The sequence below is a fragment of the Bos grunniens genome, chromosome 13 (assembly GCF_055505025.1).
Source record: "Bos grunniens cultivar Pamir isolate PY7600 chromosome 13, Bosgru_T2T1.0, whole genome shotgun sequence".
Taxonomy (NCBI): Eukaryota; Metazoa; Chordata; class Mammalia; order Artiodactyla; family Bovidae; genus Bos; species Bos grunniens.
The window spans coordinates 38,382,940-38,401,329 of record NC_141177.1 but is presented as its reverse complement, the minus strand read 5'-3'; the positions used below and the strand labels follow the sequence as shown (position 1 = coordinate 38,401,329).

At 51.2% G+C, this 18,390-nt stretch overlaps 1 protein-coding gene and 1 long non-coding RNA gene across 4 annotated transcripts in view; one reads left to right on the top strand and one right to left on the bottom strand.

Moving 5' to 3' along the window:
* Positions 1 to 13,124, bottom strand: part of PFKP (phosphofructokinase, platelet) — a 53,526-nt gene extending 40,402 nt beyond the window's left edge. For both annotated transcript variants that reach the window (XM_086331086.1, XM_086331087.1), the window contains exons 1-2: positions 12,966 to 13,124; positions 3,932 to 4,005 (exon numbers count right to left, since the gene is read on the bottom strand). In XM_086331086.1, the coding sequence (XP_086187212.1) occupies positions 3,932 to 4,005; positions 12,966 to 13,080 (189 nt within the window). In that variant the 5' untranslated portion in view covers positions 13,081 to 13,124. The remainder of the gene's footprint in view (positions 1 to 3,931; positions 4,006 to 12,965) is intronic.
* On the top strand, positions 12,340 to 15,417 carry LOC147360764 (uncharacterized). 2 transcript variants are annotated; one of them, XR_015138699.1, is made up of 2 exons: positions 12,340 to 12,666; positions 14,723 to 15,417. It is a non-coding gene; the product is annotated as an uncharacterized LOC147360764 (long non-coding RNA). The 2 variants fall into 2 exon arrangements; XR_015138700.1 differs by lacking the exon at positions 12,340 to 12,666 and adding an exon at positions 13,162 to 13,307.
* The last annotated feature ends 2,973 nt before the right edge of the window (positions 15,418 to 18,390 follow it).

The following is an 18,390-nucleotide window of genomic DNA, read 5'->3' as shown; positions in this document are numbered from 1 at the left end:
ACCACACGTAGACACGTCTCAGACTTATAGCAAGCTTGGTGGCAGCCAGACAGAACATGTCCATGCCAGACCCTCAGCAGAAATACCAGTGTTTTCTGGTCAATACACTTCCCACATGCTTTCTGCCCAAGAAAAAGCCAAAGCACCTTCATTTCAATAATTGATGTGGACCTGTTTAACTGTTTTGATGTTGGCAACCACCAAAGTTCCAGCTAAACTTAGAAACTCAACTAGGGATGGAAAAATATGTTGGATAAGTTACCAAATGATGCTTTAAAAAACAAACTCATTCTCTAAATTTGAGCCCCATTGGGTACAGGACAGTGGTCCCCAACCAGGGCACAACTGCTGACTTCTGGAGACATTTCTGGCTATCACTGCTGTGGACTGGGGGTGGTCCTGGCTTCCAGGGGGCTAAGGCAGGGATGCTCTAACCACCATACACAGCCCAGCCATGCTCCCCACACCTGGATCCTGCAGGTGCCCACAGTACTACAGCCAGGAAGGAAGCCATGTCTGTCGGGACATGACCCAGACAGTGGATGTCCACAGTCCTGAGACGGTCCATGAGGTGAGTCACCCGAGCCCCCGATTCTGCACCAGCCACAACCAGCAGAGTCAGTGGCACCTGGAACATGATGACCCCTGCCTGGTTTGTGCAGAAAGTCCTTCCAAGCGCAGAAGGTGATGGATGAGGAAACAGGCCCAGAAGGTGAGCATGTGGATCTCCCATCACTTGGCTACAGACATAGGCCCTCAACCGCTCCCCCTAGCCTGCAGGTCAGAGATGTGTGGGACTCAGAGGCTGGGGTTTTCAGCAGTAGCACAAATGTCCCAGTCACCTGGTGCTGTTGGCAGCATGAACAGGCCTCACCTGCATCCTGGGACAGTCAAGCTAGGCAGCGGGCACTGTCACAGGCAGCCCCATCAAGGACTGCTGCCCAAATGAACTCAGGCAAACTTGAGAGATTTTTGAATTCAGAATTACAGGTGCACAGTCCTCACACCTGCAGTGAGGGATGACTGGATTCAGGGGAATGGTATTGATACTATTTGTGCCCAGGCCCTGGATCAAGGCCAACTGAGAACTCTGGTCTCAAGTGAGCCCTGAGGGGAGGCTGACCCCAAGGACTCCCTTCCACAGGGCTGGAAAGAACAGGCCTCGTTCACCAGAATTGCTCTCCTTTTGGGGTGGGGGAGGGGTGGCATGAGAAGCATGGCATCACTTCCAAAGAGGAGATTTTGGTTCATCTACACCCACCTATTTCTATTTCTTTCTCTATTTTCTCCCAGAATGTAAGGCCCTCAAGTTCTGGTCACTCATAGTGCCGACCCTGAAAGGCAGCACTCAGCTGGACAACGAGACGCCCATAAAGTGATTATTATGAGAATCAGAGTCACCAGTGCAGCTCTGCCCAGGGTTCTCTCTGACTTCTTCCTGACTGAGGAACTGCAGAATGCCCTGGTCCTGTGAAGGGGGTCTGTTCAGACTCAGGAGGCCTTACAGCCCTCCCAAGGGAGGGCAGGATGCTGAGCTCCCAGGGGCCCACCATGCCCTTGCGCCCCCTCACCCAGACCCCGAGAGGTCATGAAGAGCTCAGCCCAAGGGCGACATCAGGAGGACCCCGTTACCCATGAGGAACACAGCTTCTGGGTGTTGAGACCCCTCCAGAGAGACTCCACACATTCTTTGAAGGAAGCCCAGGTGTGTGGAGCCCCAGGCCACCTGATGTACCTCAATTCCTTCATTAAGCAAAGTGCAAAGTCTGGTGGGTGTACGTCTGGATACATCAAAATATCCCCTGAATACAGACACAGCCTCAGGACATGGTGCCAATTAGAAACAAACACACAACGAAAACCGTCAGCCTGAGAAGGGCGACTTCAAGTTGACCAGTTACGGTGTGGGTTCCAGTATCCACACACCCCCTGCCCACCATCCCACAGTCACACCAGACACAGTGCGGCCCCTAGCTGAAGGCAGGGTGTCACTGGCCCTCAGGATTAAGCCCTGCAGACGCGGGATGTTGAGCAGCGTCCCTGGCTCACGAGATGCCCCTCAACCTAGGCGGACCCAAAACCATCTCCAAGGCAACAAAGCCTGGGGGTGAGACACGCCCCCATCACTGCTTTGCCGTGCACACCAGCTCCTGTCCCAGCCCCGCCAGGGACTGAGAAGTGACACAGAGGAAGTGCACTGCCCACAACCCCTTGGGTTCTTCAATGAAGTAACTCAACTGACTTCCCTCACCTCCCGGCAAGGCAGTCTTAAAGATGCCAGGAGGGACGGAACTGCACCCCTCTACCACCCACCAAGGTAGGAAACAAAGAGGCCAGCTGGCCAGGAATCAAAGGCTTCCTGGGGAACATGCTGGAACCGGAAGCTGGAGGACTGTTCATCTCCAGTGAGTCTGAAACAACATTATTACATGTAACAGAAAAGCCAGATCTGAGGGGGCTCTGCCCCCGGGACACATTTAACCGTCAGCCCAGGCTGCGGGGCCCACACTTAAGTTCTAAGGCACGCAACCCCACCCCAAAGCGAAATAAAACAAAAGGTCAGTGGGTATGAGCAGAAACAAAGGAACACTTTGGCAGGACCCGTAGGAGAACCATCCCTTTTAATTTGGCCAGATGCTGTATCTTGGGATCACAGCAATGATTTAAAGTATAGAGCGGCTTCAAATACTAATCTAGGGCTTGCTGTGTTCAGTTCAGTTCAGTTGCTCAGTTGTGTCCGACTCTTTGCGACCCCATGAATCACAGCACGCCAGGCCTCCCTGTCCATCACCAACTCCCAGAGTTCACTCAAAGTCATGTCCATCGAGTCGGTGATGCCATCCAGCCATCTCATCCTCTGTCGTCCCCTTCTCCTCCGGCCCCTAATCCCTCCCAGCATCAGAGTCTTTTCCAATGAGTCAACACTTCGCATGAGGTGGCCAAAGTACTGGAGTTTCAGTTTTAGCATCATTCCTTCCAAAGAACACCCAGGGCTGATCTCCTTTAGAAAAGACTGGTTGGATCTCCAGTGTGTTAGGAGAGCTGAAAAATGGGTGGTGATCTACATGTATTTCAGTGCCATGAGAACACGAGGCAAATGATGAGACATAAGGTTGATGGAATTTTACAGACATAGAAAACTGTTACAATGTAGTGGCAGATAAAACATACAGTACACAAAATATATTTGCTATGATGTTAATAATGTAAATGTTTCCTTCCAGTCTTTAACATACATAATACTAGGAGGAATCAGAATAAAATGCTAACAGTGATTTGGGAAGAATTAAGCAATTTTAAAAAACCATTCTCTAATTTCCATTTTTAAAATTTAAAAACTAATGATAAGCTATTTTTTCTAATAGTTGTTGAAATAAACCATGTGGTCGAAGCTACAGGTTTGCCTTCCCGACAAATACAACTTACTTCTAAGCTGCCAGGACCTCAAAAGCAGGATAATCAACCATCCCTGCTGTTTGCTTTCAGAAGCTCCGTTTTGAAGTCAAGGCATAAACAGACACTAGGGAGGTAGCCTGGGTTTTACATTTATGATGAAAAGTTCAAAGAGGCAGCTTTCTCCCATTTACCTTAATGTCTATTCACATTCAGGCTGCATTTTCAGTGAATATATCTATAGGGATGGGAACTACGAATAAATACAACCAGCTTGAGATCCTTATTCTACTAAGTTGATGTCAAAATGGCATTTTGAGCCCTATTTCATTTATTTATTAGGAGCCCTGCTCCCTAAGACAAATCTCACAGACGTGCATCTAGACTAGGGGGTGTGACCCCAACATCCCCAGCAGGCTCTCCTGGTACCTGGGCTGCCCTACTGGTACCCTGTGTGCCCGTCACCCCTTGCTTGTGGTCGGCAGCCCCGGGCAGGCATGAGGCCCGCAGAGAAAGTGGGAAGAGACGTGACACTGACCTCATAGATGAAGTACACCTTGGCGCCCACGTATATCCCCATGCGCACGACGGCCCGGACAGCAGCATTCATGCCTGCAGAGGAAGGCAGACAGTCGTTACTGATGAGGCCCTAGTTAACTAACCATGACGGTGGAAAAACTGGGCACCCCTTCAGAAGGCTCCTCTTGTGAACAGTGGTCCCGACGTGAACCCCCAGGACTAGTGAAGGGAGCGGGGGACAGGAGTACAGAGACCACTGTGTCACAGGCTGGACTGCAGGGAGCATCACAACGGAGCCGGGATGGTTGTTTTGAATTTCGCTGCAAACACACTCGGGACATGGGCGACCTCAATCTGATATGAATCTGCAGGTGATTCCATCCAATTGCAGAACGACAGAGAGGAGAGATGCTTTCTTATAGGTAGTCAAATTCAAAGAGAACAGGCCTGAAGAGGCCCATTGGTCTGCAGAGGAGAAACTATCACCCACTGCCAGTGTTAACGAATAAAATTTTAATCAGTGGCCTTAAACACAAAACAAATCACACAATCCTATTAAAAGAAAGCTCAAGTTAAACCAGTATACTATAAGTAATACCTAACCAAGATAAAATCTAGGCCATTTTTCATATTTCCCCAGAGCCTGAAAGGAAATTAAAAGTGCAAAGTATCCCTGTATAAAACTGCTACACTCCATTTGGATGGCATCATCGACTCAATGGACATGAGTTTGAGCAAACTACGGGAGATGGTGAAGGACAGGGAAGCCTGGTGTGCTGCAGTCCATGGGGTCACAGAGTCAGACACGACTTAGCAACTGAACAACAGAACCACATTCTGCTTTCCACTGAAGCCCCGTTTCTGGGCAGCCATCTGTGAAATGGACCATAATCTAGACCTACGTGAACAGGTCAGGATTTCGTGTCTCATCACCCCAGGTGATGAGTGAAGCCATCAGGAGGACAGTGAGAAGGGAGGACCATTCCTCTCTGAAAGGAGGGAACCCTGAGTCTCAGAAAACTCATATCCCCTGGGCCCCTGAAGGTTTCAATCTGAATCCTTCGTAAATTTAAATTTCAGAGTCAAACATCAGGACTAAAGGTGTTGGAGAAGGTGGCCCATAGAGTAAGCGGTGCTGTAGGTAAACAAAGCAACAAGTGAAGGCAGCTGGGGTCCCAGGGATACGCTCCACAGACAAGGAGACTAAGTTTGTATGTATTTGGAGGGTAAACTGGCTCAGAAGACGATTACAAATTTTCAGACTTCTTTGAACCAGGTCTGGAAATGTGGAATAAGACTGCTGCCTCTGAAAGGTGACCATTTTGAAAGGTTACCAGGTTCATGGAGCTGAAACCGCTGGAAATAAATCCACGTTAAACAAATACATGCATGTTAAACAAATAAATGCATGTTAAATAAATAAATGCACATTAAATAAATAAATGCACGCTAAATGTGGCTGCCCCACTGCTCCCGGCTGGGCGCTCACACCCGCCCATCTCACCAGCATCAGGCCTCGACCCCACAGACAAGCGCGCCTCCTTGTTCCCTCCCCACAGACCCTGTGATTCCAGAACTTCATTCTGTGGCCCTGGAATCGAGCCTGACCGCCAAATGCTGGGGCCCCGCCAGCCCTTCACTGGGACGCCAGCACGAATGACACGGACTCCTGCCCACCCCCCCAGTGCCATCACTTCTGAAGACCTCTTGATGCTGGTGGCGGGGGTTCTAAAGGCAGGAATAAAGAGGACATGGGAGATTTTAAAACATGCAAGGAGACAGGGCAGGAGAAATGGCAAGCGGGAGACCGTCAGAGGTGACCCTAGGGGCCCCCAAGTGAAATAAACACAAGCTGGGGTGACCCCTGCCCGAGAGGCTGGACCACCTTCATGCTAGCCCCGCCCCGAGGGGCTGACCCGGGATCACCTGGGAACCCGACCTGTCCCCTCAGCCTGCAACAGGCCCCGTGGGGCAGGGTCTGGGGAAGGTCCTGAGCACCCATTTCTAGCAAGCTCCTGGGAGAGGAAGCCCTGGCGTCTGAGAGGCTCAGTGCCCAGCCCCCAGGGCTTTTATTCGAGGGCAGTTAATCTGCTGCAAGGCGGGCTTTTCTCAGCAGCCCCCGTGGCCCCTTCTGACTAGGCCCTGAGCGGAGCCATGCTGCCTGGGGCTCAGTGATGACCAGGGCTGAGTGCTCTGCACACCTGGGCGGGTGTGCCCACCATGCCTTAGGGACCTGGTCCTCCTGGGAGCCCAGGGAGGGAGTTAGCCCCTGAGTGAACATATTAATAGCCAAGGGAACAAAGCGAGTAAAAGGCAAAGCTGGGGTGTAAGCCCTACTCTTCCCCTTATTGTAACTTAAAAACCATTGTACTGATAACTGCTTCTAGAAGGAAGGAAACTTAGAGGAAAAAACGCCCATTGGGCCCGGTTTCTTGTGTAAATGTTTGTGGAGAGGCCAACTGTCCGCTTGAACTTGGGGCCCACAGGGCAGAGCTGCTACCTGGCACTGGCCCCAAAGGTGGGTGCCTTCCAGAAAGTGTCCAAAGGACAGAAGCAGAAGGCAACAGGAAAGGCCAGTTTCCACCGGCCGTCTCTGTGACACACGAGTGGGGTCCAGGCTGGGTTTGCTGTCTGAGGTCTCCTGGGTGAGCAGCCCCAGGTTCCAGGGCACTCCAACAGCTGTTTTTAGTAAACCTTCAGACACAGTCAGTTTCCTTCCTTTTCCTTTTGGTTTTGTTTTGGCAGCCAGGCCCCATAATTCAAACAGCCTCCATAACTGTTTCCATGGGAACCATCATCCTGCTACCAAGAAAGTGCCTTAGTCTTTGGAGAGTAACCTCTTCATCCCTCGCAAAAATTAGAACCCTGGTCCTCAGGGAATGACTGGACTTGTTACAGGAACCAAAAATAAACCTTGAAAAACCCAGGGAGCAGCTAAGAGGGAAATGTGAGCAAATTAGGTGTGATAGAAAGAAGGGATTGTTAGACTGTCTTCCTGCCGTGACAGATCCTCAAGTAGCTTACTAAAAGCATGGTGCATGTAAGACAGTCATTAGGATAACTTCTTTCTGATTGGGGAGGCCAGTGACCTCTAAGGGAGGCTTCTAAGATTCTGTTCTGATAAAATTTAAACTTCGAGCAATTTGTAAGAAATGAGGATTGTGTTGCTTCTAATAAAGTAATTGGGGCTGTTTTATTTCCCCATGGTCTGAAAAGCCTAATAAACATCCTTGCTCGGCCCTTTTGGACCATGTTGAGCCGTTTCCCCTGCATATTTCTCAGGGCCTACAACCACTCCCTGACTAACTTCAACATTTAAATTCTCTTTTGAAAAATAAGATGCAGTGCTTAATCTTACTGGCTTCTCCCTGATACCACGGGGTTTTCACCTTTGTACCAAAGGGAGGACGTCAGCACAGGTCAGAAAACAAACTTAAAATGAAGTTTATCTTGCTTTTGCTACTACAGCCCTCCACAAAGCTTCCCTGTTTTAGTAAATCAGGTGTGGGAAGGACAAACAGTCCTCAGAAGGCATCCCTGTGACCAATTACCAACCTCGCCTTCTCAGCACCCTGCCATGTCCAATCACCAAGCCCTGTGTCAGACACCAGTGAGACCAATCCCTGAGGGGTGTCGACTGTCTGTCCATCCAGGACACCTGAATGGGTGTTTCTCTCTGCCGGCACTGCTGGGCAATCCACTGACACCATGGTGGACCTGCTAGCCTAGTGGGCTTCCCCCGTGGCTCAGCAGTAAAGAATCTGCCTACAATGCAGGAGCTGCAGGAGACACCGGTTCGATCCCTGGGTCAGGAAGATCCCCTGAAGGCGGGCATGGCAACCCACTCCAGTACTTGACTGAAGAATCCCATGGACAAAGGAGCCTGGCGGGCTACAGTCTACGGAGTCACAAAGAGTCAGACATGACTGAAGTGACTTAGCACACACGTGGTAGCCTAGTGGTTAGGATCCCAGGTTTTCACTGTGCAGGACCTGGGTTCAATCCCAGGTTGAACTGAGACCCCACAAGCCATGTGGCAAGGCACCAAAAAAAAAAAAAGTGCATTTGATTAGTGAAGGCTTAATTCATCAAAATGACTTCATGAGAAAAGACAGCCAGAAGACAGACTAGTCACCTCCATCTTGCAGAAGGAAGCAGTCCATTCTAGGTGAGGTTCCAGGAGGGAGATTCAGCAAACATCTGGGTACCTGCCAGGTGCCCCCAGCACTGCACCCTGGTGAATGGACACACGTCCTGGACCACCGCTTCCCACTAAAACCACGTGGCCCAGCCAGCTCATCTCAGAGCCCACTTGCTCGTGTGTGAAACATATGAGTTACTGCATGGAAACATTGGTGGCTACTGCTAAGCAAATGATCACTAAATGTTAGTTACTCTTTTTTTAATTTTATTGGAGTATAGTTGACTTACAGTGTTTCATTTCAGGTGCACAGCAAAGTGATTCAGTTACACATATACATATATCCACTCCTTTTCAGACTTTGTTTCCTTAAAGATTAGTACAGAATATTGAGTAGAGTTCCCTGTGCTATAGAGCAGGTTCTTGTTGGTCATCTATTTTATATATAGTACTGTGTGTATGTTAATCCCAAACTCCTAATTTATTACCCGCCCCCCTCGTTTCCCCTTTGGGCACCATAAATTTGTTTTTGAAATCTGTGGGTCTGTTTCTGTTTTGTAAATAAGTTCATTTATGTATTTTTTTTTAAATCAGATTCCACACAAGTAATATTGTGTATTTGTCTTTCTCTGTCTGACTTGTTCAGTCACAAAGCCGTGCTTAGTATGATAATCTCCAGGTCCATCTGTTGCGCTGCAAATGGCATTATTTTGTTCTTTTTTTTATGGCTAACCCTTCCTATTAGCAGAAAGGCTTATACAGACTCCATCTACATGTTGTTGTTGTTCAGTCACTGAGTCCTTTCCAACTCTTTTCCACTCCATGGACTGCAGCACACAGGCTTCCTGTCCTTCAGTATCTCAGAGATTGCTCACACTCATGTCCACTGAGTCAGTGATGACATCCAACCATCTCATCCTGCCGCTCTCTTCTCCTCCTGCCCTCAATCTTTCCCAGCATCAGGGTCTTTTCCAATGAGTCAGCTCTTCGCATCAGGTGGCCAAAGTACTGGAGTTTCAGCTTCAGCATCAGTCCTTCCAATACATATTCAGGGTTGATTTGCATCAGCTTTCTGTAAACACTGGCTTACTTTGCTATAGGTCAAAAAGGACTCAGTTTTTCTGTTCAGTCTACCCTGTAGGTCCATTTCTCTACACTTTGATCTGTACCGGGCCCTCCAGAAGCCCTCAATTTGAGTCTAAGGCAAGGAGCATTTTCGGCATATGACACAGTCTTGCTTTGGGGGTGGGTACCTTGTTAAGGTAAGTCTGTGCACTGGCCTGAAACTTATTGTAGGTTAAAGTGAAAACCAGCTGAAATTTACAGACATTCCTTGTGATAATGAAAGCAATCCAAAGAATGAAAATAATAATTAGCCTTAGTCTTCCTCTGTGGCCAGGGCTGGGGGAGTCAGGAATATAGCTGGAGGATTTTCGTTTTGTTGAACAATCATATAATATAAATTCCATTGGAAATAAGCGCTTCACACTTTAGTCTCAGGTGTGACGTCAATTTAGCCACCCAGATGCTATGATTGTACACACGTATTTTATGTTCTACTTGCAAAGCTGCTTAAAAATCATCTGCATCATCTATATAATATCTTCTTTCTCTTTTGACTGGTAAGTAGGGCAGTTTGTCTCATGTTTAAGTATCTATCTGAAATTTTAGGTTATTTCCTTTAGATGATTACAGTTTACTTCTTCATTAATTTCATGAGGAAATCATTAAAACATTTTATACCAATTAAGCAGTTTATATATTTTAGTAAGAGAAATTTCACACAGTGATCCTATCTTCCAATGTACTTTGTTAAAGCACAGTCTTAAACTCCATTTGAGTCTTTAAAAATTTTTAACTTCTTTTGCTTCTAATCTGAGGGAAATTTTTTTTTAAATACTTCTTTATAATTTGAGGGAAAATATTTTTACTTGTGGCAAATTAATTACTTCTTCCTAATCTGCAAAATAGAAAGAAAAATGCCACTTGCCTTACTAATGAAAAGTTTGGTGTTATGAAAAAAAAAATCACCTGTGTAATTTTCAGCAAACTTGGCTTCTGAGTATTAATTAGATGTTACAACCTTAAGAGCAGGGCTTACTGGAAAACATTTGGGATTGAGGCTGAACTTGGTTTAAATCCTTCCAAGGGCCACCTAAGAGCCTGTCACCTTAACAAGGTTACTTCTCTCCCCACCTCCAAAACCAAGACGGTAATCAGGCCAGGAGATGAAAACCACAAAGCTCCTAGGACATGAACTGTGCCCAGGAACCAGCAGCTGTAGCCTTCTCCACATGGAATTTTATCTTTGTTTCACATCTGAGTAGAAAACTATCCTGAAACTAAGACTTGTGGTTATTCTCCTTGGTCTTTAGCTGTGAGCAAACCTCTCTTATCTTAGGGAAAATCAAGTATGGATATCACACAGAGTCAAGACAAAATGGCAGAGCATGGAGGAGTAAAATCATCTCTAGGAATCACCTCCTCAAGGAGTTTAGGTCCCCTGCTGCGGAGACCAGCCCCCTGGTGCACGTAGCGAGGCGAGCTTTCTCAGAAGGAAATGCATGCCCCTGTTCAGTCAGGTCCCAGATAGGATCGAACAGGAGGTGGCACTTGGCATGAAGTCCAAGAAGAAACAGATAACAGTCTCAGCAGGAGGTGGCACTTGGCATGAAGTCCAAGAAGAAACAGATAACAGTCTCAGCTCTCCCCAAGGGAAGATGCCCAAACGCCGGGCCACCAGGGGCTCTCCAGCAGGGACCACCCAGAGCAGCTGGTTCAGGGCATCAGGACAACTCCCATCAACCTGACCATACATCTACCAAGCCGTCTGACGTTGTCATATAATTCTGATTCTCAAAGTATGCTTTTCACTGAGAAGAGGTGTGGACTTACTGACCTCTATTATTCATAACTGCTCACAGGTGACAGAGATAAGTAGCAGGTAAGTAGCAGAGAAAATGCTGATTCTGTCTATTGCGTCATCACCTCAACTGCCTTTACACCAGCTACCAGGTAGCTGAGCAAATTTATGGAAAAGGATTCAAGTGAATGACCTACTTTTTTTTTTTTTTAACAGACACAGCACCTTAATTCTAAATGACTTTGCAACTCTGACCTTGAAAGCTGGAGGATTAAGAGACCAGTTTCTTTTTCTGTGCCAGCATTTTATTCTTTTTCCAAGCCCACGTTAAGAGTCACTCAGGATGCTTCCTAACTTGGGTAGCCCACGTCTCGAGACGCAGGTGCTTTTTGAAGCGCGTTGACCGGGAAGCCCCTCTTAGCTCAGCATCGACCAATCCAGCACATCAGGTAAGTAACGTGGGATCTGTCATCAATTTCACTCTGCCATTTCCCCGCCCCCAGTCTTCACTGTATCACGTTTTCTCTCTTCACTGGGGCCACTTTACTAGAATACCAAATTAGACCAGCCTGTTCGGGCTCAGCGGACTTGTGGGGCGGGGGCGGTGACAGATAAGGCGTGCACCACCTTCAACAGGACAGGGAGGGGCTCTCCAGGGACCCAGGGTCCCCTGGCCTCCTGCCGGCCGTGCGCTGGGTGTCCGGGGTCGGGGGCGCGGGGCGCACGGGCGGCGACGGGCCCGGCATCACGTACGCGCGCGGGGCAGGCGGGGCTGCGGCCACAGCTCCCCACCTGCAGCCCCCGCTCCCGGCCCGCCCCTCTCAAGGGCGAAGAGAAGGTCACCAGCAGCGTGGGCGGAGGCTAGGGCGCGAGCCAGCCGCTTAAGCATCCCTGCACCGCGTATGGTGAGATGAGGTGAGAACGAGGCATCGGGGCCTTTCAGCTCATCTGGACAGGAGGAAGGGGGTAAAAGAAACGCCAGAAGCTGGCGTGGGAGGCGTCTCTGGCCTGCAGTCCTCTAGGTTCCGAACGCATGGGCAGCGCCCCGCTCCTTTCTAGCGGTTGGCTCGCCCCACCAGGGAATCTAAGAGGATCAGGAATCCCCGGGCCCCCACGTGCGCCCGGCGCTAGGGGCCCAGCCGTGTCATCTCCGCTTCGGTTGTCCGCGGGCCCCAACCTTGGGGCCCCATTTTCCCCGAGACCAGCTTCCAGGCTCGCGGGTCGAGGGCGGCGCCCGAGTCCGCGCTCCCGGAGCTGGCGACACCCCGGAGTCCCCGCTTCCTGGTCCTTCCCATCCAGGGGAGGCCGGCGGGGAGGGCCTAGCGACCCGCTTCGGTTTTCGGTTTAGTGACGAGCCGGAAGGAGACAGGAGATGAGGGCGGCGGAAAACCGTTTTTAAAATCTCCCAGCGGAAACGCGAGGCGGTGCCGGGCGGCCCGGCTACCCGGGCGGGGATCCCGTGCGTTCGCTGCCGCGCGCCGCGGGACAGCAGCGGGGACCCCGCCCGCGCCGCGCGGGGGTAGCGGGGCTGCAGACGCGTCGCGGGGACGCACCGGTGTGAGGAGTCTGGGACCGAGCCACGGCGGCCGCAGCGGCATCGGAAGTGGCCGCGCTGTAGCCAAGCCCTGGAGGGGCGTCCGGCTTCATCCCGCCTCGCGGAAGCGGAGGGACCTCGGAACGAAGTCCAGGCGACCCTGTCGCCAGTCGTAATTTAGGAAATAAACGTGGAGGTGGAAAACTGACCTTCCGGGTAAGGGACCCCCGCGCCCTCCGAGCGGGTCCCGCAGTGGCTCCTTCCGAGGCTGCACCGGCTCCCGCCCCGGGAATGCACCTCCGAGGTTCCTGGGCGCCGGGCTTCTCCCCACCGTCACTTACCCCTGGTACCCCTCTCCTCCTTGCTCCTCTCGGGCCCCCCATCCCTTCTGCCTGGTACCTTATCCTTTCTCTGGCGTCCCTTCTCCCCGGCACCCCCATCCTTTCTCCCCGGCACCCCCCCTCATTGGTCCCCTCCCTGAGACCCCGCCCGGGACCAGGGACCCGGTGGCGCACCTTGGGCATCCCCGCCGCTGGTCAGCACGCCGATGGCTTTGCCGGCCCCGGAGAGTTGCTCCAGGAATTTTCGGAGGGAGCCCTTGGGGGTCTGGGGGCTGTCGTGGCCGTCCATCGTGAACAGGCCGGAGACCGCGCTCTGGAGGGCGCTCAGTAGGCACTGAGCCCCGCCCGCGCCGCCGCCACGGGAACCGCCGGCCACGCCCGCGCGCCGCGCGCCAATGGGCGGCCTGGGGCGGGCGCGGGGACGCGGGGGAGATGGCGCGGGCGGGGCTGGGGGCGCCGGATTGAGGGGAGCTCCCGGGGCAGGGGAGCCTGGTCGGCAGGAAGGACCACTCCGGGGTGAGCCACATGGTTGGGGGGCGCGGTGTGCATCGCAGATGGGAGGAGCTTTACGAGCCGGAAGCACCTCGGAGGGAGGGGACACCCCGCAGGTGGGAGGGGACAGCCCCATAGGTGGGCGGAGCATCCCTGGTAGGCCGCGGGGAGGGCACCGCCGGAGTGTAGGCCACGGAGGTCGGGGGGACGGGGAGGGGGCGTCCCGGCGACTGGAAGGTGCTGGGGGCAAGGCGGAACTATAGGTGGGCGGGGTCACCGTAGTCGCAGGAACGCGGGAGGTGGGCTAGAGCATCCCGCGCGGGGAGCCCAGGAGGCGGGGTTGGGGTGCGGGGATGCCGCACGTGGGGCGCCGGGTCACTGGCGGTTGGGGGGCCCGAACCGTCGCCGAGGCGCGCGCCCGTTCCCGCAGGGTTCCTGCCCGGGTGGCTCTCGGGGCCCGGGCGCCCCAGCCTTTCCTCTGGCCTGCGGACCGTCGAGTCGGTGGGCGTCGCCTGCGGGCGAGGACGAAGCGCCGGTTCCGTCCCCACAGGGGCTCTGGCCGCACGACAAGGAGGCGGACTGGGGTCGTGGAGGACACGCGGGGACTCTGGGCGACCGCTGGCGCCGGGCTGGGCGCTGGAAGGGAAGGGGCGGGGGAAGGGCAGGAAGGTCCTGGCGAGGTGATAAGACCCTGGAAGCCGCGGTATTCGGGGTCGCCGGCCGGATGTTCGCTGCCCTGCCGGGCGGGCACTCCCGGACCGAGGCGCTAGTGTCTGGTCTGCTGGGTGATGAATGAACAGGGAGCTTGGTCCCCGTCGGTTCCTGCCGCGGGTGCAGACGGATGCGCAGTCTTTCGGAGCGCACAGCGCTGAGCTTGGGGTACGGTCACCCCTAGAAAAGAGTTTCATAAGCGGCCGCATCATCAGTCCCTTGTGGGGACCGCACAGGATCCCCTTACTACTTGCGCAGCAGATGTGCGTCGAGTGGACACAGGGAAAAGAGGTTAAGTCAAGGCCGTCCCGTACACCCTGAGCAGCCTGACAGTGGTTTGCTCCTGGCTGCCCTGGACAGAAGGCAATGGCAACCCACTCCAGTATTCTTGCCTGGAAAATCCCATGGATGGAGGAGCCTGGCAGGCTGCAGTCCATGGGGTCCTGAAGAGTCAGACACAACTGAGCGACTTCACTTTCACTTTCACGTTTCACTTTCATGCATTGAAGAAGGAAATGGCAACCCACTCCAGTGTTCTTGCCTGGAGAATCCTAGGGATGGGGGAGCCTGGTGGGCTGCCGTCTATGGGGTTGCACAGAGTCGGACACGACTGAAGTGACTTAGTGGTAGTAGTAGTAGCCCTGGACAGAGCGGTGTGTGCGCTCACTTCTATCTGGCACTTGCCTTATCCTCCTGTCCTCTCTCTGAGCATCACAATTTTTTTGCAGAAAAGATACAAACACCTGACATGAACAAGGCCAGACTTCTGATCTCTACCCTGGACCAGAAGTGATGGAGCATCTTCTAAACCCCTCGTGGTCATTTGAATCACCTGGCCTGGTTTTTCCCGCTCCACCAGAACCACAGAAGCCCAGTTTCTGGGAATGCTGCCTGGAAAAATGTATTTTCAACAAGTCGAAGCACATTCTGATGACTGCGGAGTCTGAGCGCACCTGCTCCACAGAGTGAAACTGAGCAGCGATGCTGAGAAGATACTGGGCATCGGGAGACTGCCCTTCACTGTCCTGGCCCGGAGAGCAGAGCCAGGTTCCTGTTTGTGCTCCAGAATCATCCATCCCTTTCTGGAGCATTCTGCACTTTGAATTTTAGCCCCAAAGTCTTTATATTCTTATAAGTTTGACATTTTTGTAATTTAGAGGATTGGCCATTTGTCATTGAGTTGTCTGTAATGTACTGAGTTGGCCAGTTTGTAAGATGGTATGGAAAAACCTGAATGAACTTTTTGGCCAACCCAGTAAAAAATAATAGATACAAACTAAGAGTCCAAACAATGGGTTAAGTACATTTTGATGCAAATATACACATAGCCTTCTATTGCTGGTATGATTATGAAGACAAATGTCCATTTACATGGAAGTGTATTTAGGATATGTTAATAAATGAAGGAGAGTCAGAAATACCATTAAGCTGTGTGTATGCATGTGCACACACACATATGTAAATTTAGATATTTTATTTTCCCTTCTTCTGCTTATTATGGGACTTCCCACACTGTGCAGTGGTAAAGAACCCCTCTGCCAACGCAGGAGACATAAGAGACTCTAGTTCCATCCCTGGGTTGGGAAGATCCCCTGGAGAAGGGCATGGCACCCTCTCCAGTATTTTTGCCTGGAGAATCCCACAGACAGGAGTCTGATGGGCTGCAGTCCATAGGGTTGCAAAGAGTCAGACATGACTGAAGCAATTTAGCATGCACAGAGTCTATGGAAAGACACAGCCATCTCTCCCTTCTTTTTCTTTTGCATTGTGTTTATTTTAGTATTTCTTCAGCTGGTGGTGGGTTTTTTGTTGTTGTTTGGCCTTAGAAGTGGCTTCTCTGATACAAGAGGGAGAGTCACATGCCATGTTGAGGTCACAGCTTACCTCCAATGTGTTGGTTCTCCACTGCTGCCTAAAAAATTCCCCCGAGCTTCTGTGGCTTATATGACCACTTATATCACAGGTTTATCATCCCAGAGAGGGCGTGCAGGCGGGTTTTGCCAGGCCCACTGCTTAAGGTCTCAGAGGCTGCAGAGGTGTCCCCGGGCTCCCGATTCTCCTCTGATCCCTCATCTTAGCAACTCCCTTCTGTCCCAGCCCCTGAGCCAATTTCGAGCTAATCTACAACCACAGCTCCACCACCATCTGCCATTTTCCTGGTGCCTCATCTTCTCGCTCCTTCTCCCCTAGACTTTGCTTAACAAGGATATGCTGCCTTCAACCCCTGTCCCTCCCCCGCCCTACAGTTGTCTTTCAGTGTCCTTGTCCAAACTTAAAAATAATTCTGCTTTATGTCCAACAGATAAACTTTAAATTATATATAAAACAGTTGGATGCTTTCCAAGACCTTGACGCAGAACCTTGTTGTCCTGGACCAATTAGAGTCAATATCCAGACACTGGGGGAAAAAAAATGGAAAGAAAGCCAGACTCATTATTTCTGCAGAGTGTGTGGCCATTAAGAGTTTAACCCCTCCAGGAAATGTCACTGGTGATGTGAACTGGACCCTCTCAGAGAACAACTATTTCCTTCTCCATGCGGTGTTGAAAGCTGGTTCACGGAGACTTCCTCATACTTCCAACACTTTTCCTGCAATAGGAAAGCACAGGTTCTGATAAGGCGGAATAAACTGATCTTCGTAATTGTAAATGCTGAGTTACTTCAGGAAACAGAGGAAAGGAGAGATGGATGGTTCTTTTGAAAAATAAGTTACATAGGGATTTCCCAGTTAGGAAAGCAAATTATGATTTTGGCAGTGTTGCCATGTGATGGTTAATTTTATGTGTTAACTTGGCCGGATCATCGGGTGCCCAGGTAGTTGGCAAAACATTGTGTCTGAATGTAAGTGTGAAGATCTTTCCAATGAGATTAACATTTGAATCTTTCCAATGAGATTAACATTTGAATAAGTGAACTGAGTTAATCGATCCCCTCTGCATGTGGGGGTGGAGGAGGGCCTCAGCCTGCCCATCGAGGATCTGAGTAAAGGTGAGCTTGTGGTCTTTCTCTCTCCCTAGATGTTATCAGATGTTATCAGATATACAAGTCCCGCTGGTTCTGCTTCACTGGAGAATCCTGGCAAGTCAGCTTAAATACATTCGTTGTGTGTTTTAGTTGTGAAATGCTGTTGTCCACACACAGGCCTGTGTCCCCAGTGGCATTTTACATGTTCAAGTTTGTAACAACGGATCTTACAGCGCCCTTCCTCCCGCATCGGAACTGAAGCGGTTCATGGCCAGCAGTCAAGGGCAAACATGCCAAAAAACCCAGAAACACAGCTATGAACTATAGTGCTTTTTCAGTTTGCAGACGGGCCCACAAGGACCATGCATGTGTCAATGGCAGTGCCGGCTTGTAGCAGAGGTTTTGACCTTTTTTGGTGAATAAAACGTCTGAGATTCCCATATAAACTACACACCTCTTCCTCCATCCAGGCATACACATGTACACACACAACCCCTGCATGTTGCATACAGTTTATGCAAGCCTGGTGACTCAGGCGGACAGAGGGCAGAGGATGGAGTCTGGCCTCAGGTCCCAGGGACGGAAAGTTGAGTCCTCCTGAGCGGCTCCCTCTGGCAGCTCCCTGTTCAGCCCTGGGCCCCATCTGATCTCAGAGCCTAAGCCAAACCCAGGCCAGATAGGGACTGAGTACCAGTTCCTGGGGTCTCAGTCCTGCATCTGGAGGAGTCTTCCTGCACCCCTCATCCCACGATCCTGTTTGGAAAGCATCATTCAGAGCGCCAGCTCTCCCTCCACTGATGATGTGATCCTGTGATCCTGCCTGGGGCAGACTGTTACTGAGTCTATAAAACATTATTACCAGAATGGGCCATCCATTTAGGGCCATATTTCAGCAAATGAGGCACCTCTGCAGCAGACAGGGCTGATCATTTCTCATCTGGCTTGTTCTGAGTCCCTTCTGCCCTGCGGTCCACTTTTCTGTTCCTCCCTCCGCCCCAGGGCCTGGTGGGGAGCTGGTCACAGGAGCTGTGCTCCACGTCGTGTAGGGAGCTCACCCCTTCCCTCTGTCCAGGTCACCGGAGGGCAGAGGACACAGCCTAGCCCTCAAGACTCCCCAACTCCAGCCTTTAACCCCGGAGCCCTTTGGAAGGACCTTTTCTGGAGTCATTGAGTCATCAGGGGGAGAGAGTTTGCGCTGTGAAGACAAAGGAGCTGAGAGATGCAGGCAGAGAGACATACGGAAAGGCAGAGAGAGAAAGCAAAAATACAACATTCTTTGTGTTTGCTTGTGACAACCACCAAAAATGTTTAAAATAGTCGCCGTTCCCTCAGGTCCGCCTCTGAAACTTTTGAATGTCATCAACTGTCGGTCCAAACAACCAGCGAATAAAACAGCTTGTGAAACCAATTACTCGACTTTTTCTTGATATTT